The sequence below is a fragment of the Cololabis saira genome, chromosome 13 (assembly GCF_033807715.1).
Source record: "Cololabis saira isolate AMF1-May2022 chromosome 13, fColSai1.1, whole genome shotgun sequence".
Taxonomy (NCBI): Eukaryota; Metazoa; Chordata; class Actinopteri; order Beloniformes; family Belonidae; genus Cololabis; species Cololabis saira.
The window spans coordinates 11,714,813-11,736,367 of NC_084599.1; the positions used below are offsets into that span (position 1 = coordinate 11,714,813).

The 21,555-nt window shown below is 37.6% G+C and overlaps 1 protein-coding gene across 1 annotated transcript; it reads right to left on the bottom strand.

Moving 5' to 3' along the window:
• Positions 1-606: 606 nt before the first annotated feature.
• Positions 607-6,826, bottom strand: creb3l3a (cAMP responsive element binding protein 3-like 3a). Its single transcript, XM_061737705.1, has 10 exons — positions 6,669-6,826; positions 6,290-6,406; positions 5,863-6,106; positions 4,530-4,663; positions 3,732-3,842; positions 3,524-3,630; positions 3,201-3,269; positions 2,927-3,011; positions 2,428-2,521; positions 607-1,404 (listed from the first exon to the last, which is right to left on the bottom strand). The coding sequence occupies exons 1-10, from the start codon at positions 6,687-6,689 to the stop codon at positions 1,088-1,090; spliced, it is 1,299 nt and encodes a 432-aa protein (XP_061593689.1). The 5' UTR covers positions 6,690-6,826; the 3' UTR covers positions 607-1,087.
• Positions 6,827-21,555: the final 14,729 nt, after the last annotated feature.

Genomic DNA, 21,555 nt, shown 5'->3' on the forward strand with positions numbered 1-21,555 from the left:
TTTGCTTTTTGTAGAAAATTTAATACATCTTTCAAAGAAAATAAGTCCTTTTTGTTTGTTAAATTTACTTTAGGAATGTAATCCAATCTTCCTGAATATGTTTTAGTGTTAAACACATTACTTTATATCTTATCATCATCATCTTTCTATTCAGTCAATATAAAATTACGACTTGATCTTAGAGTGGAATCTGCTGTCCTTTCTTGACGTTCAGTCCACCTGGACAGCGAAAATGTCAACCTGTGTAGGTCCAATGTTTAATGGTGCAGGAAAAATGGACCAGGTGTCAGTGGGGTGACGGACATTTTCCTCCCACCATTGTGTGGCCAGTGCCATGTGAATGTCTTGACAAGCATCTGACTTCAACAAGTGAAATTATCAGCTTGTCAGGTACTAGGGGCAAAGTCTAAATCATGACATAATAGCTCATCTATTCTACCTTTGACACAGTTTTCTGTCACCGTGTGTGTGATTTGAGTCTCCATTGACAGAAACCCTGCCTTTTGAGAGCTTGCTTGTGTAAAAATAGGATCTTTTAAGATATAATATCTATATATTTTTGATTATTGAAGCTTGGAAAACATCACAGCAGTTCAAAACCATTAATCTTGTTTGACACCTTTTATTCAGTGCTATTTCATCCATGAATGAGTCTAAATAGTTGCAATCAATTCTTAAAAAAAAAAGAAATAGATGCCTCAGCAACAAACTAACTCTTCATTTTCTAAATTACTTGTTTGAATCAAAATTGTACAGACCATCACATTGCTACCTGCCCGTATTTTTTGTAGTCTTAAACACTTATTCAGACACCTAAAGATAGAAGATTAGCAATTGTATGCATGTTAACAGGAAATGTCAGTGTATTGTTTGAATCTATTCTGTAAAAATAATAAAAAAAACAAAAACAAACAGTATAACAAAAAAGTAAAGACTTGCAGAATATGCATTAAAGGTGAAGCAGGAAAGAACAAAACTTCAAATTTCCCAATTTGTGTAAACATCAGTCCCTGAGAATTTTCCCCCTCAACCTTTAATTCAACTGATCTGTGAAATCAGCTTACCTGGGGCTAATTTCTTCTCTTTCCTACATGTCATCTGCATGTGGTCGCAGACTGGCAGAACGCTGAGGATGCAGTGTCAAACTAGTGATGTGCCCAGTAATTGGATCAATTTGGTAATGACTGATTGGGTCTTCCTGACTGCTGTTCATGGACACGGACGTCGAGCTGGACTGTTCCTGTTTCACTCTCAGCTTCCCCATCAGAGCAGCAAAGTCCTCCAGTTCCTGCTCTCCTGGTAAATGCTTGTGTAGATGCTCAGGTTCCTCCTCGGCAGGGAACTCGTAATTGATGACACGCTGCTCATGGGACTCCTGAACGTTTTGCAGGAACCGTGACTGGACTGAAGGGGAAAAAGAAACAGAAAAATTTAAATAAGGTCAAGCCTCTGTGCGCAGGAAGCTCTGCGTATTATTGTGCCTTTATAAGCTGGCCCTGTGGTAGATAAGTGGGTGGGTGTGCTTGGATGCGTTTGTGAGCATAAAAAATTAAATCCTGAAGACATCAAAGACTTCAAAACTTTTTAAAAGTTGTAACGTAGCCTGTCTGTATCAAAGCCGAGTTCACTGTTTAAAAGATGTTCTTTTTTTTGGCGAAGAGACGGCAAGGAAGATCAAGTTTGAACCTTGTTACTCATTTTTTTCAAAGTTTTTCTTTGGTACGACATAAAAGACTCATCCCTCCTTCCCCCAGGCTTTAACTATCACATTACACAATTCCCTCCCCTCTTTGATTCACATATTTTTTCTGACAACGTACACCATGCTACCCATGAAACTTTCTGAACAGTTTATCTAATAGTTTTCTGTTGTTTTGTTCTTATGTTTCTAACTCTTGCTTCTGCCCACAGCAAATATTCCGTATAGATGTGTCCGTCTATTAAAGTGATTCTGACGTAGAAGAGGAACTTCAACCAGGCTGCTCTCAACATGTCCGTCACAACCCGTTTTGTGACCATTTCAGGCCACAAATATAATATTAAAAATATCAGTCAAAATGTTGGGGATATTCTCATGCAAAATGATGTATATGTAAACATTGGATCATCCTGATTTCTTTTCTAAATAATTGATAATGTTAATGTTTTTGGTGACAAATGATAGTTTGCAACTCTGCAAATCCTAAACTTAGATTTTTCTATTAAAATAATACTGAACACTACTTTTATTAGAAGCTGTCGGTAGTGCAATTGATGAACAGCCTTGTGCATGGCCTGTAAACCTTAATGCATGGACACGATTTCAAACAAAAAATACATACAAAGTTGACGATCAGAGTCCTTCCAGGTGTTTTATCAAACTTCACTGCTGTCACAGAGAGGAGCTTGAATGCTTTGCTGAACTGTTTGCTGCTGGAGGTTACTCACTTCTGACTAGAGTGAAGTCCTCTTGGCTGACCTCAGTGTCAGAGAAAGGCTTGAGGTTGGGGAACAGGATTAGGGAGAAGGACAGCAGGAACACCTACAGTAAAAAATAAAGTGAAAGGGACATTGAATTAGATAAAAGTTTTTTTTTCTTTTTTTGGTTTAGTGGAATAAAGCATGGACTTTCTACCAGGTTCTAATGTTTGGGAGAAGCAGCACACATTTTCCTGTTACACTGTGCCTTCTGAAACGTAGTTTCAGAATTGGGACTTTAACCCTTTTATTCAAATGTTGTAATCAACTTTAACTACTGGCTTCAATGTAAGCAATATAAGCACTTGTGCTTCTTGCTGCTTTGCAAACTGTGTACATTTTTATGCATTTCTCTGTGGACTTGCTGTTCACATTACTTTTATAATAAAGTACCAGATAATATATCTGAGGAATTGGGTCATCTGACTGTTATGGTAATTACACACACATAGGCACACAAAATTCATACCAGTACACATGTCCCAGTCTGGGCTGGCTTGTTGGTTGAATTCATGACCAGAGCCTGCAGCCTGCGCAGCTGCTCCATTAGCGACCTGTCAAGACGAAATGGATAAAAGGAAACACAGAGAACACAGAGGGAAACATTATTGGATTAACAATGGTTTGGGGGTAGAGTAAAAAGAGAAAAAAAACACCAAAGGCAGTTTCTGAATAAGATACATTATATCTGCAGACAGAAATGTTGGAAATGAAAGGAGAAGTCCCATTTTAAAACCTCTTACATGTTGCATTTCTCCAGTTGGGACACTTTTCTCTGCAGTTCTTGGTTGTGTACACTGCAAGCTGTCATTCTGGAAGGGGAAATATACAGCAGGTGGAAAACAGGGTGAAATCAAGTCAGGCCTTTCATTAAAACCATATATATATATATATATATATATATATATATATATATATATATATATATATATATATATATATATATATATATATATATATATATATATATATATATTTATTTATTTTTTTATTTTTATTTTTTTAATTATTATTATTTCCCCCCAAAATGTGTAAAAAACATGCAAAAATATCAAGGGCTAAGTACCTGTTCTCCAGTCCATCAATATACTCCTTCTTCTTCTTCCTGCTCTCCTGGGCAGACTGCTTATTGCGAATCTTCCTGCGTATTTTCTTCAAAATCCGTTCCTCATACTAATAAACAGAGGGGAAGGCATTTACATTTTGAAAACCAGCTGGGAAAAGTTTTACCAGCTCACAACCACTCGGCAGTCAAGGAACTGGTGGTGATTTACCTTTGTGAGAGGAAGCTGGCTGGGGAGGGTGACCCCCTCCTTTGCTAAAAGCTTCTTCTCATCCTCATTCAGAATCAGATCTTGAACTGACGTTTGTGATGGCTGTGGGGGCTGTTGGTGAGATGTGAATGTCAATATTGAAAACATCCCAGTGGTTGTTTAATTACATTTCCTTTTCTCCCCAGCATCTGCGCTAACCCTTCGCTTTTACTGCCGACTAAGAAGGGAGAGGGGGGGGCTGATTGCAAGTTGATGAGAAAATAAACTTGGTCATCACCCAATCAGTTATTTATAGTGTATGCAGGAGACAGCTTTGTCCAAGTAAAAGGCAGAGGTACCTGGACACATCTCAGGCCTTGTTATTATAAAACGCTGTTTATTGATTTTAAATAACTGTATGTTTTCCACACTTTATCGAGGTCAAGTCCCAAAGCATTGAGAGAATAAAAACACATAATGGGAAAGTTCAAGTGAAGTACTGACCTCAACAGCAACCTATATAAATCTTTTGTGTGTTATAACTCACAGTTGCAAACAGCTGATCTTCCCAGAGGCAAACGTTTAAAAATAGGAAGTTAATTTGCAATTCCAAAAGTCCTTTTCCCAAGGAAGGGGTTTTGATTTCAGTGAAATGTAGTCATCCACCATTTCCTCCATAGTACACACTCACAATTATAATATAGTAGTCATATAATAATGAATCAAGTAGGCAAACACCCACAAGACACATGCTCTTCCCACTTTTCCACCTGTACCAACCACGGCAGACTCTGCCAAACAGAAGCAGGTTCTACTCACTGGTTCTGGCGTGCCAGACAGTAACAGATCTTTGACAGTTAGAGGAAAGCCAGTGGACAGCTGTGGTCTTTGTATGTCCGACGGATACGGAGTCATCCTTGTGTTGGTAGTCGGGAAGCCATAGTCCCAGACATCTGCACCCACACAGACACACACAACATGAGGACAGAGACTGTTAAACATGCTGATGATATTGTTGGAGTCTACATCAAATCATTAAAAAAGTATATACATATTCAAAATGTTCTTTTTAATTGGTCTGCTTGGTCCTCCACTTGTTTTCATGTTTATTTCCAGCAGGAACAGCATGAGAGTCTGATAACTTGATGGCCACACAGGGACAACAACTCTGATCATCTAATTTATACTCTGTGGTGCATTGATTCAAACAGGAGTGCAGCCAAACAGCAACACATCCTCATTATCAAACCTGGCATTGCATTTTTTAGCATTCAATTTTAAATCTCGAATACCCTTTAGCTGCTTCCCCCCAATGATCAAAGTACTTACCTATATCTGGATCTTGGAAAATGCAAGACTTGTTATGACCATTATAGCCAGTATTATAATGGTTTGAACAAATTAATTTGCACAATTTCCAGTCCAAAGACATGTTTTTGGTGGCAATGACTCAATTTTTATCAAAATATTGTTTCATTCAATATTGTTTTTTATTGTTGATACCAAAACTCCTTATTTTGATGAGAAGCACGTCATATAATTTCATCCATATTAAATTATTGAAACTGCTCTGCTGATCAACAGACAATTAAGCACAGAAATCTTCCAAATAATTTTCCAGAGGGTAGAAAGACGTCTGTAGAACACTCCTTATTTTAATAGTTAAAAGGTGAACAATTAGTCAAGCCGCAGCTGCAGCTGCAGCTCAGTGGTCTTATTCCATCTGAAAGATCTGTGCGAGGATCTCCAGTCACGCCATGTGCCAAAACATCCTTAGACAAAGTTTTGCATATTGTTTATAAACTAAAAAAATAAGCACTATATAAGTGTTTGCATGACTGGGTCAACAACAATACCTTTATCAGAAACAAAAAGACGTTTATAAAGCTACATGAATAAAACTACCGTACATGCATCTTATTCTAAAATTAAAAGAGATATGATCTATGTGTTTGATAATAATGAGCCAATTATCTTTTATTAGAGGATATGCGTCATTTGAATATTGTCTTTTTAGAATTTCATAATCACATAATCCAACTTAATAACTTAATTAATCATTATTTAATTAGGAATAAAGTGTTTTTGATCAATTTTGAAACTAAACATTCGTTGCAAACATTGACTTGTGTCAAGTTTTGGATTTACTTACTGAGATCAGTGGAGACGTTACCGTCCAGGGCTGCCTTGCTTGGTGGTATTGGACCAAAACACTCGGTTTCCTCAGGGGGGCTCTCGGGGCGGTGAGGACTGTCCATCTGATCCGATGGAGGATCCTCACTGATCCCGCTGTCGCTGGGAGATGGAGACCACAGCGGCGAGGCTTTCACAGAATGACCCCCAGTCAAAAGGGCGTTGAGAAAGTCCTCGTCTGCCTGCTGAGCTGGCTGGAGCATCTGTTGGGGTAAACCCAGATGCTTTCATTAGCTTCCCTTTGTGAGATCGTAACAGTGTAAAAAATGGGACAAAATATGGAGGTTTAGTTAACCATTACACCTCCAAAGTATGTCAAGATGGAAGTACTGTATAAGTTGGAGAAAGTGTTTGCAGCACATTTGAGTGACAAAAGCCTCACACACATTATGCCCCTGAAATGGCCAGCTGGGATTGTTGCCACGGTGTCCTGTTTCCTCATGACGAAGAATTCCATCATTTTTATCAAAGAGCCAATCAAGTAACTCGGCACTATCGCCACCCTGGAATGAAATATTTCATGAAAAGTCATAGTATTTTGTTGTTAGGCTGCCACACCATTGCATGCTTCTAATATGTTTTTCATTAAATTTTAAATAGTATGTTCTTTCCTTTCTTTAAACAACAATTTGCATACAGGACTACATTTCAAAGTGTCAGTTTACTATCAAGTTTGAACTTTACTCTGTGGGACTGTCCAATTACCTCTGCCACATAACCTTTATCTGACCACTTCTAATACAAAAACAATACTTGCACATTTACCTGATCTGGGTACTGCTGCATAGTTTCCTTGGTTGAATGAAGAACTCAAAAAGATAATGATCCAGCAAAAATATCCAATCTTCTCTGTAGTAGAGTAGCTTTGTCACTCACCGTAAGAAATCTCAACTGTATCTCTCAGCTTCGTTTCTTGAGTCCAAAGTTTAAACTCCAACACAACACACCCAGCTGACTCGCATGCTCCGCCACCATTGGCCGGGAGAATATATACCAGTGATCTAATTGGCAACAAAGAGTGCAACACTTACTGCCTGGAGCCTGAGGACATAAATTCAGCAGAAATACGTGAGACATCAGAAAGAGCAAAGTCTGGTACTTTCTTTCCTTTTTTTCTTCAATAGAATATTGACGTAAGGGTAGCTCTGACCTTTGGAGTATATTCATAACATAATAAACTCGGAAAGGAAGTCAACAACAATGGCTTCTTAAAAACATGACAGAGTGAGAGTATTTCCAAAGTTGAGCAGATTTGTTTGATTAACTTTTCTCATACAGTTCCAAGGTATTCATGAGTTTCACATGCTCTATGTAGTCTGTCAGTCAAACATGCATTTTTTTGTTCTCATTTGATAAATGATAATTTCCTCTCATCAACAATCCAAGTTAAAAATGAATTTTCAGACCCTCTTGTTAATCACTGCAGAAAAAATGTTTTTTGTTTGTGTTGATTGTACCTTTTAGTAACCAACAAAAATAAAACAAATCTACCTGCAATTATTTTGATCCAGCATTCTATAAAAACTAAAGAAAATCCTGCATACTTGTTTACAACTATTGTTGTTGGACTTGACCTTAGCTTTTGACTCTGTTGTTATGTCCTGCTCGTTGGCTGCACACTGGGTTGGCATATCAGGTTCTTTTTTGAAATGGTTTCTTCTTCTTGGGAGGAGGAGCGGGAAAGGGGGAAAAGGACGCGTTTTTCACAGGCAAAAAACACCGTCATAAAAGAAGCCAGGCATGGAGTACTGGAGTGAAGTTTTTCTTGTTACACCCTTTTAGACACATTTGAGGGATATTGGCCAAGACTTTTAATAGTGTTAAAAGCATGTTAAAAATTATGTCACAATACCTTTAAAGACATTTTGTTGTCATTACTATGCTGTTTATATTTAGCTTTACATTTCTTTTAAGCCTCAGGTTGTTTTTAAGATACAGATCTTATCTAGGTGTTTGGATTCTGTCAGGAGTTGGATAAAATACAATTTTCTTCAACTGAATGATGCAAAAACTGACGTGCTTGTTTGTGTCCCAGACAGATTTCTCCCTAACATAGTTCAGTCTTGGTCCACTTGCCTCATTTATTAAGCCCTCTGTGAGGAATCTCGGGGTAACTCTTGACCCTGTTTTGTCTTTGGATTCTTATATTAAATCACTTGTTTGTTTGTGTTTTTATTATTTAAAAAATATTGCCAAGCTGAGTCCAACTGTATCACGATCTGAGATGGAGACGATCATTCCTTCCTTAATTTCAACACGTCTCGATTATTGTAACTTGATTTTCACATGTTTAAGTAAAAAACAACATCACTAGAATCACTGGAATGTGTTCAGGTTGTCCAGGACGCTGCTACAAGGCTAATAACAAAATCTTCCAAGTATTCACATGTCACCCCTTTATTAATCCAACTGTACTGGCTCCTTATTCACTACAGACATTATATGAACTCTATGCTCTATACTCTATCTATAATATGAACTCTGCATTTTAAAATTCTGGTAACATGCACAGAGAGGGAGAGCACGGTTTGTCATGACAAGTCTAGTTTCATAGAGTTTCATAAAGGAAGGAGATACTAATTACTGCTTTACTTCCAGATGGCTGATTGTTCCAATGGCCAAAAAGTCACCAGAATGATTTTAAAAACATAAGTTTTGTAGAAGGCTTTCCGAGGAATGTTCCGGGAGGAATGTTGCCAAGTAATGTCTGAGCAGCTATGTAGTATGCAGCAAGTATAAAACGGGAGAAAAAACTTAAAAAAAAAAAAATAAAAAATCTTCTTAACCAACTTCAGTGACAAGACAAATACAAAATCAATTTTATTAGGCTATGTCATAAAATAAACTCATAGTTGGTAGAATATTTTAGTATCTTCTCTGCTAAATGGTTATTGAGCTTAGATTAATAAATGCAGAGGAACAATGTGCTGTTGACATCCTCACCTGTACTTCAGAAGATCCAGTCTTCAGACTATAAGGTCATTAGTCTGACAGAACTGTCAGACATTCATCTGTAGGTGTCTGGAAAGGTGCAGAACAGGATTTGATTTCCTCATAAAATGAGACTTATTTCATAAACTGACTGTATTTCAGAATATTTAAGTTATATATACACATACATACATGTATACATACAATACATGTATGCATACATGTTTGTATGTATACAGCCCTGTCCCAAAGGCCTGCAGAGGAAATTAAAGCTAAACTGGCATAATAATTGAATTATATCATGTCTGTTGTTCATGACATGAAATTAAATTTGGCAAAGCACTATTAATTATCCATCTGAATGTCCTTATCTTGAGTGTGTTATAAAGTATTCCAGAAATCTGAAGTAACGCTCAGATGGTAATAAACTCCCAACTGAAAACTGGACTGAAATATAATGAGAGCAGCATCACACTGAGTTGCAGGTGCAAATGCCAATCATGATTTTAAATACATCAGTCAGTTCAAATTTCATTCCATGCAAACGAAATAAAAGGAGAAAATGAAAACCTTCTATATTCATTCAGGCAACAATAACGTGCCCATTTCAGAAGGAACAATTAAATTTCACTTTATTTGTGCATAAAAAAAGAGGTTGCTGCAGAGGAATAAATTGTGTGCTTGAATATTCAATAGCCTAGAGTCGAGTGAGCTTTATCTGAATTTCTAGTGAACAGTCTGATTTCAACCCATGGGCATCACGGCTGTAAGTCAGGTGGTTCTGTAATTAGAATGCACATTAAAAAAATATGGGTGAATGAGAATCTACACCACCATAATGTTTTAATACAACAAAGAAATGAAGGGTAAAATATTCCAGTTTAAGTTCACTGTATTAAGATTGTCAAAATAAAACTATAATATTGGGAAAAGGAAACTACAGGTATATATATATATATATATATATATATATATATATATATATATATATATATATATATATATATATATATATATATATATATATATATATATAGGTTAATTGATGATTCTGGGATAGGCTCCAGCAGACCCCCGTGACCCTGCAAAGGATAAAGCGGGTATAGATAATGTATATATATATATATATATATATATATATATATATATATATATATTTTTTTTTTTTTTTTTTTTCATTTTTTATTTATTTATTTATTTTTTTATTCGACTGCATGTTTTTATCTTTTTTGATAGTTGTTTTACTTGTCCTTCTCTTTTTAGCTGCAACTTAACACAAATTAAAATGTAATTCTATTAGCAAAAGTGTTCAATATTTGTAAGCAATGAAAACAGTTCCTTGAGACCAAAACTATTTCAGATTTTCTGCAGCATTTGAATAAAGAACTGAATGCTCAAACAGGTAACGCAATCTTAAAAAAGCGTTTTGTTAATTGTTTTCCCAGATACAAAAGCTTTTAATTGACATGGAAATTAACTGCCGGAAAGTCTTACAGTAATATGCTGTGTCAAAACAAAGACAGAAAACTAGTATGAAAAACAACCAAGTTTCATGGAATAACCAAACATTGCTTGATGGCTGTCAGTTAAGAGTGAGTGTGTTTTTAAATTATTAATAATGGATGAAAGGTTTTCCATCACAACTTTTGTAATGTTGACAATAATTTATCTTATGCTTGTCATTAGCAGCCCCCATGACTCTATATAGGACTAAATGGGTATAGAAAATGGGTGGCTGGATAGTCTTTAGCTGGACTCAAGCCTTCTTAATGAGCTCAAAGTGATGGGAGAAGGAATCACAGTGGAGTATGGTCTCCACCTGGTGGTTGGAAACTCAAAGTACATATTCAAACACATAGTCCATGTGGTTTTAACACTCATTACAGGACAAGCACAAAGTGAATAATGTCTTCTTTGGCGAATTGAATCATAATTTACAGTCATTTTGTTATAGATTTGAAAATGCCCGCAAAGAAAGAAAAAAACTCATGGTTGTTGGTTGTTGCTACGAGGTAAGGATATAAAATTACCAATTAAGAACTATACTGTTTGTAATCAGGTAGTTGTATTACAGTATAGCGCAGTAAAAAGGAAAAAGTTGAGAACTTTTGCAGTAGGCAGAAGTTATACACTTGTAATTGACAAACCAGCTTTGGAAATAAATGACCTGTAGTTGCAGCTACTCATTAGCACATCAACATGCTGAGCATTAGCATAGTGAAAACAGTCATTAGCATGTCTACAATGGCAGCATAAGCTGCAGACCGCTGCTTTGGCTATTAACATGCCAAAACTAGCTAGATTAGTTGCTGGTTTGGCCCGTCAACTTCTTTTCCACGGCATATTTAAGCGGATTGTATTTGTTACTTTACAACCAATCCCTTGTGCACAAATATACCATATAAACCTGCAGCCTCGTTCTGCTATGTCCAGCTGTCTCTTCATCTGAGGGGAAATCAGAGCAGTTTGAGCATCCAATGAGGGTATGTGGATACGTTTTTTCATACGGTTGCCTTATGGTAACATACATCTTCACCTCCATATGATTGTGTTTCTTGGCCACCCTAAAATTTCCACTCACCCCACCCTGACCAGCCCATTGAAAACTGCCTGGTTCTGCCACTGTTCCTAACATGGAGGGAAACTTTTCATCCGATGTTATATGGATTTGTTTCCTCTATCTGCATCTTCAGTGTCGTAAAAGTCTCTAATAATTATATGCTTTGATTTCTGAATTTCCAAAAAGAAGTTGCAGTCAGCATAATATGGCTTTTCTTAGCCTGGGATCCTGCCTGCTGTTGGAGGGCAGAGGTTAATCCTACAATCATTACTTGATATTACAGCCGGTCTTCCAACTTTCTTGCCGTCTTGATCTGACCTACAAAACTGCTGAAGTGGAACAGATTAAAGAAAGAGAGTATTTTGGCATCACTGTGGGTCTTCTTGTTACCAATGAACATGGTGAAGAGCTTGTGATTACTATCCTATACCTGGATTTAACAGATGCCCTGGCTCCAGATTACTGTATTCAACTTAGATAAAAGACAAACGCTTTGTTAGCTTTACTCCTGACCAGGACCTCTGTTAGTGGTGCTGCTTTGGACAGTCTTACTTACTTTGTGTGCTTTTTGGATCATCCAAGGTCTATAATGGGGGCAGGGGGTTCCCTCCCACTTAAAGGGACAAAACCTGCCTCTGTGTACTTTGATATTAATGTGTGTACCACAGAAAGCAAAGGAGAGATAGTTGTCTGAGGACCTCAGGAAGAAAATGAAAGATAGAATGTTAAAATTTAACATTTGAAAAGGATTGTGACTCAAAACACACGGTTAAAGTCTTCCAAGAATGCTTAAATAAATAAATAGTTCAAATCTTAATCTTAATCCTATGCTTAGAAAGGTCTCAAGAATACTTCAAACTTGTTACAGCAGGAGCGATTTGCTCAGATAAAGTGGACTATAATTTCTTTTGGCAGATGCAGACACTCTTTGAGACCATACAGAGATCATTTGGTAGGAGGAACTGGTCTTGAAAATGCAATAATGTATTGAATTAGGGGTACCATCATTTTGTCCATGACATTTTTGGTTTGTCTGGTCACCCAAAGTTTGATAAACCCTGTGCACAGAGATGTGGGTCAAACCTCTCAAGGTGGATTCAGATTGCTCTTAAAGCGTGCTAGCTGGTGTTTCTACACCCTTCAGAAGCTGGAAGTTTATTAGTTGTCTCAAAGTGTTAAAAAAAGGCAAGAGGACCCTTTAAAATGAACGGCCTTGTTATAAAATGGGATTTTATCTTTAAGCAAGTCTTAATAGACAAACCCAATATGCTTCAACTTTCACCTGATGATACCCAAACAATTTGAATTACTCATGCCTTTATTTGACACACCCACAAAATATACACTGCTGGTGGAAAAAGTAGGCTAAGTGAATCATTAGAGTGGCAAATTCAGTGATTGCTGGTTAGAAACAGTTGTTTGTACATCTGTATACTTTGATTCATAAAAGCTATTCAGACATAGAAAGTTGTTACTAGAAACATCTGCTGATGTTAACCATTTCTCTCAAAAGGGAGATCACAACATTAAGGCCCCGTTTACACGGAGCAAAAATGGAGGCGTTTTCGCCGTTCGTTTACACGAAAACGGAGCTCAAAGTCACAAAAAACTATTATTTCTGAAAACTCCGGCCAAAGTGGAAATTTTCAAAAACTCAGTTTTCACGTTTGCTTCTAAACAGAGAAAAACAGAGATTTAGGCTTCAGAACGTCACATTATGCAACAGAAACGTCACCAGCATCATGTGTGCGACCTGTGTTTACAATTAGTTTGGCCACCGTCAATATTTTCTTGTATTTTCCCTGGCTGCTTCTTTCCGCGCCGTGGGGGCCCCGCCCGCGGGCCCCCTCGGCCGCCGCCGGGGGGGGGGGGGGGCTCGCAGACGGTGGGTTGCCTCCCTCCTACTTCTCCCCTCTGTGGGGTTGCTGGTGGCCTGGGTTCCGGGCTCTTCCGTGTCGGCCTCTGGTCTCGCGGGTGGCGGGGTTGCTCCGCCCCCTCCCCCACTATAGATACACTTCAGGTGGAGCTTTGTTTGGTTTATTACACACACACACACACACACACACACACACACACACACACACACACACACACACACACACACACACACACACACGCACACACACACACACACACACACACACACACACACACACACACACGCACACACACACACACACACATATAGCCACTCAATCACATACATATACACAAACATACACAGCCACACAAACATATACACACACACACACACACACACACACACACACACACACACACACACACACACACACACACACACACACACACACACACATACGTACGAACACACATATACACACACACACACACATACACACACACACACACACACACGCATGATCATATACATACACGCATACACACACATAGACATACACACTGGCTTGTTCACCTGCATGCTTGCTCTGTAGTTTTTGGGGTTAGGTAGCGGTAGCGGTAGCTTAGCTCAGACTGCGATCAGATCTCAAGATTTGGGTCAATTGCTGTTATTGTTTTGGTTGGATTGGCAGTGGATGTCGTCCAGGATTCTGATTGGCTGGCATGACGTTAACAGCGTATTTATGCGGATTCGTGTAAACGAAGAGATTTTGAAAACGATCTCGTGTAAACGATGGAATTTTTCAAAACGTAGAGGGGGAATTATCCATTTTTGTAAATACCCGGCTATGTGTAAACGGGGCCTAAGACCAGTTGACCTGTATTGGGTTGGAAAGGGACAGAGTCATCTCAAGGTGTTTAGGCATCCATCAATGAACAATTTAACACACTTAATAAACACATACAATTAATACTGTTATTGTATGATTCAACAGGCACAATGTAGAGAAAATAAAATAAATACAATTTAAGTTAGAGCTTAAGGCTAGAGGACATTAGTGGAACTGACGAATATCATTCATAGATCTATCATATGTGTTATTAAACAGGCCAAAGAGCACGGAGAAAGCTGCTGTTCTAAACAAAAAACAAAAAACAACACAATTTGTAACTGATGTTTGCTAGAGAGCCCCTTGGCAAGCCATTGCAATTCTGGAAAATTGTTCTGTGGGTTGAAAACAAAGCAAACGCAGCTTGATTTGGCACAGCTTGCCAAATCAAAACAAAACATTATCCCAGCGCTGGAGTAAGGTAGAAGGAAATTCATGACCTTTGCATGTTTTGCTGCCTTGGGGCTTGGGCCACATGCCATCAGTGAAGGGAGAATTTATTGATAAGTTACCAAAGTGTCCTACAGGAGAATGTTCTGTTTAACCACCTGAAGCTTTAAAGCTGGGTGATGCATCAGAGCAATGACTGTAAGTGTTAAAAGTACATCCAGAACAAAAGGAACAAGACCTTTTAGACTGAGTCAGAGCACAGAATTTAACAATAAAGAAGCAGTGGAATTACTTCAAAAGAAACACACCAGGCATCCTGCAGGCCTGAGCTGAAGCAGTTTGGACCACTTCCGGTTGTAGTGACCGGTTATGAAGCGTTTTTCTTTTGAAGATGGTTTCTTGTTTTATAGTTTTGTGCTTTGCATCGTTTCTCTATTTGCAGCGCGTTTGATAATGCTGCATTTGTCTTTGATTTTTGCAGCACGTTTTTTCATTTGAAACACGTTCCTCTTTTTGTACCTCGTTTTGAGTTTGTGAATTTGAATCGTTTCTGTACTTGAAGCCGTTTTCCTTAACTGAGACACATTAGGCCGTTGCAGTTCGTTCGGCCCTTGTCGGCCACCATACCCTCAACTGTCAAATTTGTCCAAACACAGGTAGGTTGTGGTCTACCACTCAGTGCCAAACTCTGTCAGCATTCAGTAGAAAACATTTATTTCTCAATGAAAAATGTAAATGAAATATTGTTTAACATCTGTATTAAAAAGATTCAATAAGCTGATTCTCAAAAAATGTACTGCTGCTAGACGCACTTGATTGTTACGCCCTCAGGTGGTGCAGTATGTGAAACCCTGAGGATATCTGTAGTCACATGAGGTTGAGAGTCCCACTGTCACACAGCAAAGAGTGTATCTGCATCCAAGAAATGTAACCTAAAAGTTAATGATATTATACAGTCATGCAGAAAAGAAGGTATTTCCTCTCTCAGACCTCAGGTATTTATTTTTTTGGAGAAAATGAAACTTATCTGGTCCTGATGATTTCTCAAGAAAGAAAGGCAGAAAGCTTCACACCATCTCGCAATGTACTATTTTGCACCTATTTTGAAAATGCTTGTTTTTTCTTTCTTTTTTGGCACCATGTTGGCTTGAGCGAAGTCTTGATTTGATTTGAAGATTTTATTTATTATTTGTTAAAAAAGCGTACAAAATATATATATATATATATATATATATATATATATATATATATATATATATATATATATATATATATATATATATATATATATATATATATATATATATATATATATATATATATATATATATATATATATATATATATATATATGTGTGTGTGTATGTGTACAGCACTTCATATAATAATAGTTCACGGATCCACCAACATGCTCGAAACGGAGTAGGAATGAAGTAACCACTTCATTCCTACTCCCTTGCCCGAATGAAGAAGCCATGTGATGCTTTCATTGCTGCCATTTTATTTTGTTTCATATTTTATTTTTATCTGGATGGTTACTTGTGCTTTGTCTTGTATGAAAAAGTGATCAATTTTTCCCTGAACAGCTTTTGTTTTTCTCCTCTGTCCATCAGAGTCCATAATTTGTGTTTCGCACTAAAAATGCCCACCATTCAGACACTTAAAAAATGGACTGCTGATTTTTTATAGACAGGGTTTCTTAGTATATTCTCCTCTATTATAATTTTTAATACACAGAGTAGACCGGGAGGACATGACTGTGTAGATTACTTTGGTTAAAAAATAGTATTCAATTACAAATGTATACACATGAAAAAATGAGATAAGTACCCAGAGACAAAGAGTCTTTAACTGTAATCTAGATCTCAGTCTTATGATAACATCCGTAAACACATACATTTCTATTGTTGTAGTTGAATGCACAGATGAATTGTTTTAATCACATATACACATAATCAGTATGGGTATGAGACTATGGGTTTGATTTAAACAATAAGTACTTTGAACTGCATGTATCTTCTGTCCATTTTACTTACACCCATTTAACTTAATTATCACAAGTGCTCTAAAGTGGAAATGACAACCAGACCATCATGGGTTGAAAGGCCGACATATTGAGAGGCTTGCCACTGGTTTAATTCCATCACTTTATGGTCTCTAAATGATGACACACATAAAAGGATTTGTTTAAACACCATATACTATTTTGATGTAAAGCTTTTCTCTTGAGTATTGCATTAATACTCAATCATCTGGACGCTATTAATATTACAACAATGCTTCAAATCAGCAGACAATTTAGTCTGCAGGCAGATTGTTTGTATTTTAATAATAAAACTGGATCGTGGGCAAAATGAATCTTACGGAGGTAATTTAGGATTATATCATTCATCTTTTAGTATATCAAAATTCTGTTTAAGCCATTGGCATTTTTTCTTTTTAATCCTTGTCATAACTGCACAGGAATATTGGAATTTAAACATTGTCTTTTTAGGAAGTTCAAGTGCTAAGACACTTTTGGACTGTTTCAAATAAAAATCTGTTGGTGTGCATAAAGACGTGGAAAAAATACGAGTATTCTTTGTTTTGGTGTTTCATCGAACAAAAGAGATGAAGTGAAGCAGCTCTTGATTCTGCTGTAAACTAAAAAAAATGCTTTGCAAGAAGAGTTTTGGTTACTTCCACTGGTTCACCGTCAGGAAACACAGGCCAAGCCATCTTTTCTCCACAGAGAAGTTTGATCAATATTAAAGAGTTTTATTCTACTTTTAGTCCATTAACCTAAGACTTGAGGAGAAAAGTGTGGCACACCAACTCCAAGCTAAACAGTTTAGCTTGATCTCATCAGTCTGTTAAACCACTGGTGCATGAAACTGTCCCCAATGGGATGTGCCATCATCACATCACACCCTCGTTTTCTTAAACAACACCTTACAGTTGAACAAGCATGCTGTGCAAAGCATAACCAAAATAAATTATGAATTAGGTGCCAGGGGACACCTTATTAACCCACAACTACACTTCCAGAACTTCGCTGTATCAGCCCAAGCAGAGAGACGCTGTCCCCTAGCTGAGAGTTGAATGTTTTGTTAGGTCAAGCTCCTGATCCACTCACAGTTTCCAGCTCATATCTAGTTGGCAAATACCATTTTAAAGCATCTGGTCATATGCACTGTATTATTTTGCATTGTTTGCATTCTATTTAGCGTGGGGAATGATCCAGATTTTGGATAAATACAGAAACTGTGTATATGTGTTGGAGGAAATATCCCTGTCTCGACAAACATTGTATGTCTACAAGGGCAAAGAGAATGCAAATTGTTCCTTGAGATGTCAGCCTCCCTCTGGATCTTACAGACGTCCCAAGCTGAACAGATCAAGCCAGACTCCTTCCCTCTGAGGGTCCAGGCTGGTTAACAAGCAGCAGAATAAACGCCAGCAAGTTAAATTGTATGTAACTTTTTAGTTCGCACTAATAGTGTGACCTTTATTGATTTCTCGTCTCTGCCTTCAGCTTGGTGAAACACTAATGGCTTTGCTCAATAAAAATCCATGAAGTGGAAGTTCTCAATACCCCTCCCCCTGCATTGACCAAATGCCTAAAAATAGCCACTAAACCTCCCTTGGAGGCCAGCGAGCCAGTGCCATGACAGCTCACTACTCTTACTCAATGCGAGCTGCATTGCGCCCCTGTTTGTTTCCTCACTACTGATGTAAGAGGGCTAACATGCTGAGCCATCTGCCAAACACTTCGACTCATGTCCCTGCCAGTTCCCATTCAAATGGTCAGCCACATTCAGCGAGAACCCTGCCACTTCAGATCAATACATTTATGGCATGATGAGTGGGGCATGAAATAACACTTTGACTTTGAAAACAAACAGTTTTCAGAATCTCTAACTTAGATGGCGTTCTGGGACCTGCTGCTGCTCTAAAGAATTACATTCACTTTCAAAAGAATGAGTTTTTAATAAAAATGCTTTGTGTCTGTGCAGCTGCCACCCACCGTTTTATTGACTGGCAATGTCAATGTGTTGCCCTGCCTTCCGTCTATTCTTCTGCTTATTGAACTTGCAAAATAAAATAAATTATTTTGAGCAGGGCTCAATGGAGCTGATGTCATCTCTTTAAAAAAAATACGTAAAAATAGGTGGAATCTCTTTTTTAGCCCTTCTTTTTCAAAACATCTTTCAAAGCTGAACTTTGTTGACCAGTCCACCTCTACATCGCCAGTTATTTTGAGGCGATATGATCTTTTCTGTTGAGGTGTACTCCTAAATTTGGAGCTGCAGAGGCAGCTGAAGGCAACTTTCTCACACGGTGAAGCAGATACTGGGAAGTCAAAGTTCTGAGAGGGCACCCCCGTGGTGCTATTCCTCCTCAGTAAGGAGCAACAGCCAGCAGTATTGATTCACCTCACAGCCTTGAGCCTGCTGTCACAGACAGTATATCACTTCATTTAATCCACTGTTAAATAGGCTGTAATTAGAAATCTGTTCTGCAGATGTGTTTTATTTAAAAAGGGTGGTCTGTGGCTGAGTTGGAAGTTTGCCTACGCAGTTGTGCATTAGTTTTACCACAGATTTTCTTACTGCTTTATTTATTTTCACGTAGGATATTAATCTCAGTGCTGTTGACAGTATGTGCAAAGAGAAGGCAAATAATGCAAATGAACTCCCTCATGGGAGATTACTCCACATGATATTTGAGCAGCATTTGCAGTAAGTCTCTTAATTGCTTTGAATGTTTGTTGGTCCCCTGACTCAATTTCATGACCAGTATACCTTTTTCCACCAGACATCTTGACTTGTCATAACAAGAAAACCCTATGCAAGGAATAATAATAAAACAAAGTTAACAGTTGCTAAGTTCTGTTCAGTTTAGCAGCAGTGAGCCAGTCCAAACAAAACCCCCCAAACAGTACACATTTAGTAAGTCACATAATGTGTGTTAACCACTATTTCAGTAAGAGTACTGTGTGTTGGAGTCAATGGGCAACTAAATAACAATGACTTTTATTTTATGTTGATTTTATGTTGATTCAATTGTGTATTTCTTTGTATAATTTGTATAATCTTTTTGTATTTTTTGTATAATTGTCTTGTAAAATTGTAAAATTGTAAATAGGTTATTTTTATTTTATTCAGAACTGTGCCTTTTCTTTTCTCTTCTTTTCTTTCTCTACCTCAAACTGCTGCACCTTAAATGTTTATTCTGTATCATAGAAATACCACATTTGTTTTATTGTTTATTTTACTACCAAAGAGCGAAATTACCGGAGTCCAATTCCTTGTTGGACAATGTTCGAACCTGGCCAATAAAGCTGATTCTGATTCTGATTGAATCAAAATTTTAACTCAGTTTCTAGGATGAGGAAATAAAACTTTAGATATCACTGTCCTTTCAAACCAGACACAGATTAGAAGCTGTGGGAAGTTATCATTTTACATGTGAGAGTCTGAACCTTTCTTTTCAGTGTCTGGTATTTTTTGGTGACAGCAATTACTACATCTGTACTTTTATGGTAACTAATGACATGCCATTGTCATTACTTTGGAGGTCTTTTAGTCCATTCCTCTACACAGACCAGCTTCAACTTGGTGGTGTCCCGCGGTTTCCTCACATGAACTACGCACATCAGGTCCTTCTACAAAATTTCTGTCGGATTAAGGTCAGGTAACATGGACCTGAAAAAATGAATTTCATTCTCCTTTAACCTTTCTGTGATAGAATGACATCTGTGTTCAAGGTAGGTGTCATTCCATGTGATTCACACCCTTTATGCTTTCTTAGAATTTAGTTCCCTCCCACATGCCCCGTGTGCGAGAACGAAACCCACTGACATGATCCAGAATTTATTGTTTCACCATGACAACATCATCAGGATTCATCCATTCATCCATCCTATTCAGGGTCATGCGGGTCTGCTGGGGCCTATCCTAGAAATGTTTGGGTCAAAGGTCGGGGTGCACCCTGTGCAAGTCCTCAGTCCATCACTATGCCATGCAGAGACAAAGATCCACACTCAGTAACACTCTCCTAGGGCTGATTTAGAACTACCAATTAGCCTAGCATGCATGATTTCCAGAGGTAAAACCATGCAAGCATGGGGAGAACAATTCCACACAGAAGGGCTTCAACTGTGATTTAAACCATCACCTTCTAGCAGTGAGACAACAGTGTTGACAGCCAAGCTGCCATACTGCTCATCATCATGATCAGATTCAGTTCTTCTATTTATTCATTTTTTATACGAGCTTGCTTAATCCTATTTGGGGTTTTGAAAGTGGGGGCTTTGATACAAATCTCAGCTGTCATCTGACCCAGAAGCTGTGAAACAAACCCAAACCATGATAATAAAAACACCATGTTTCACAGATGGAGTGCAGCATTTTCATTTAGCTTCTTATTTAAACCAGAAAATACTGTTTTGGTTTAAATAGCCTTTTACCCTGTCTGGATAATATTGAGTCAACTGAATATATGCATTTTTTGTTTTTGATGAGCATTGGTTTTCTTGTTGCAGCCACATCCCATACATCATTGTTGTTCAGTGCTTTCCTGATATTGACTTAAATTACCCTGGGTCCCTTTGTTAAACTTTTGCTATTACCTTGCTCTTTTGGTGATCTTTGTTTCTACCGCTCCTGGGGAGAGTAATGAATTTCTTGCACTTGTACACAGTCTATCTGATTGAACTGTTAGAGTCTAAATTCTTAAGCAAAGGTCTGATAATATTTTATATTCTCTTTAACAAACGACTTGTTTTTGAAATCAAACAACTATAGATTTCTTTTCTTCTTTTGTAATTTAGCAGACTATCCACTCACACCTAACTGTTACTGCATTGAGATATTGAGGTATATATATATAAGAAGGAGTATATTGATGGGCTGGAGAACAGGTACTTAGCCCTTGATATTTTTGCATGTTTTTACACATTTTGGGGGGAAATAATAAATATAAATATATAAATATATATATATATATATATTCATCCATTTTCTATATACCCGCTTTA

What these genes read in the sequence shown, in the direction of transcription:
- creb3l3a (XM_061737705.1), bottom strand. Translation starts at nt 6,689, where the DNA reads ATGCAGCAGTACCCAGATCAG. An exon ending in TAACGTCTCCACTGATCTCA is followed by an intron (nt 4,664 to 5,862) that starts GTAAGTAAATCC and finishes GTGTGGGTGCAG; the next exon opens with ATGTCTGGGACTATGGCTTC. An exon ending in CAACTGGAGAAATGCAACAT is followed by an intron (nt 3,012 to 3,200) that starts GTAAGAGGTTTT and finishes TCGTCTTGACAG; the next exon opens with GTCGCTAATGGAGCAGCTGC.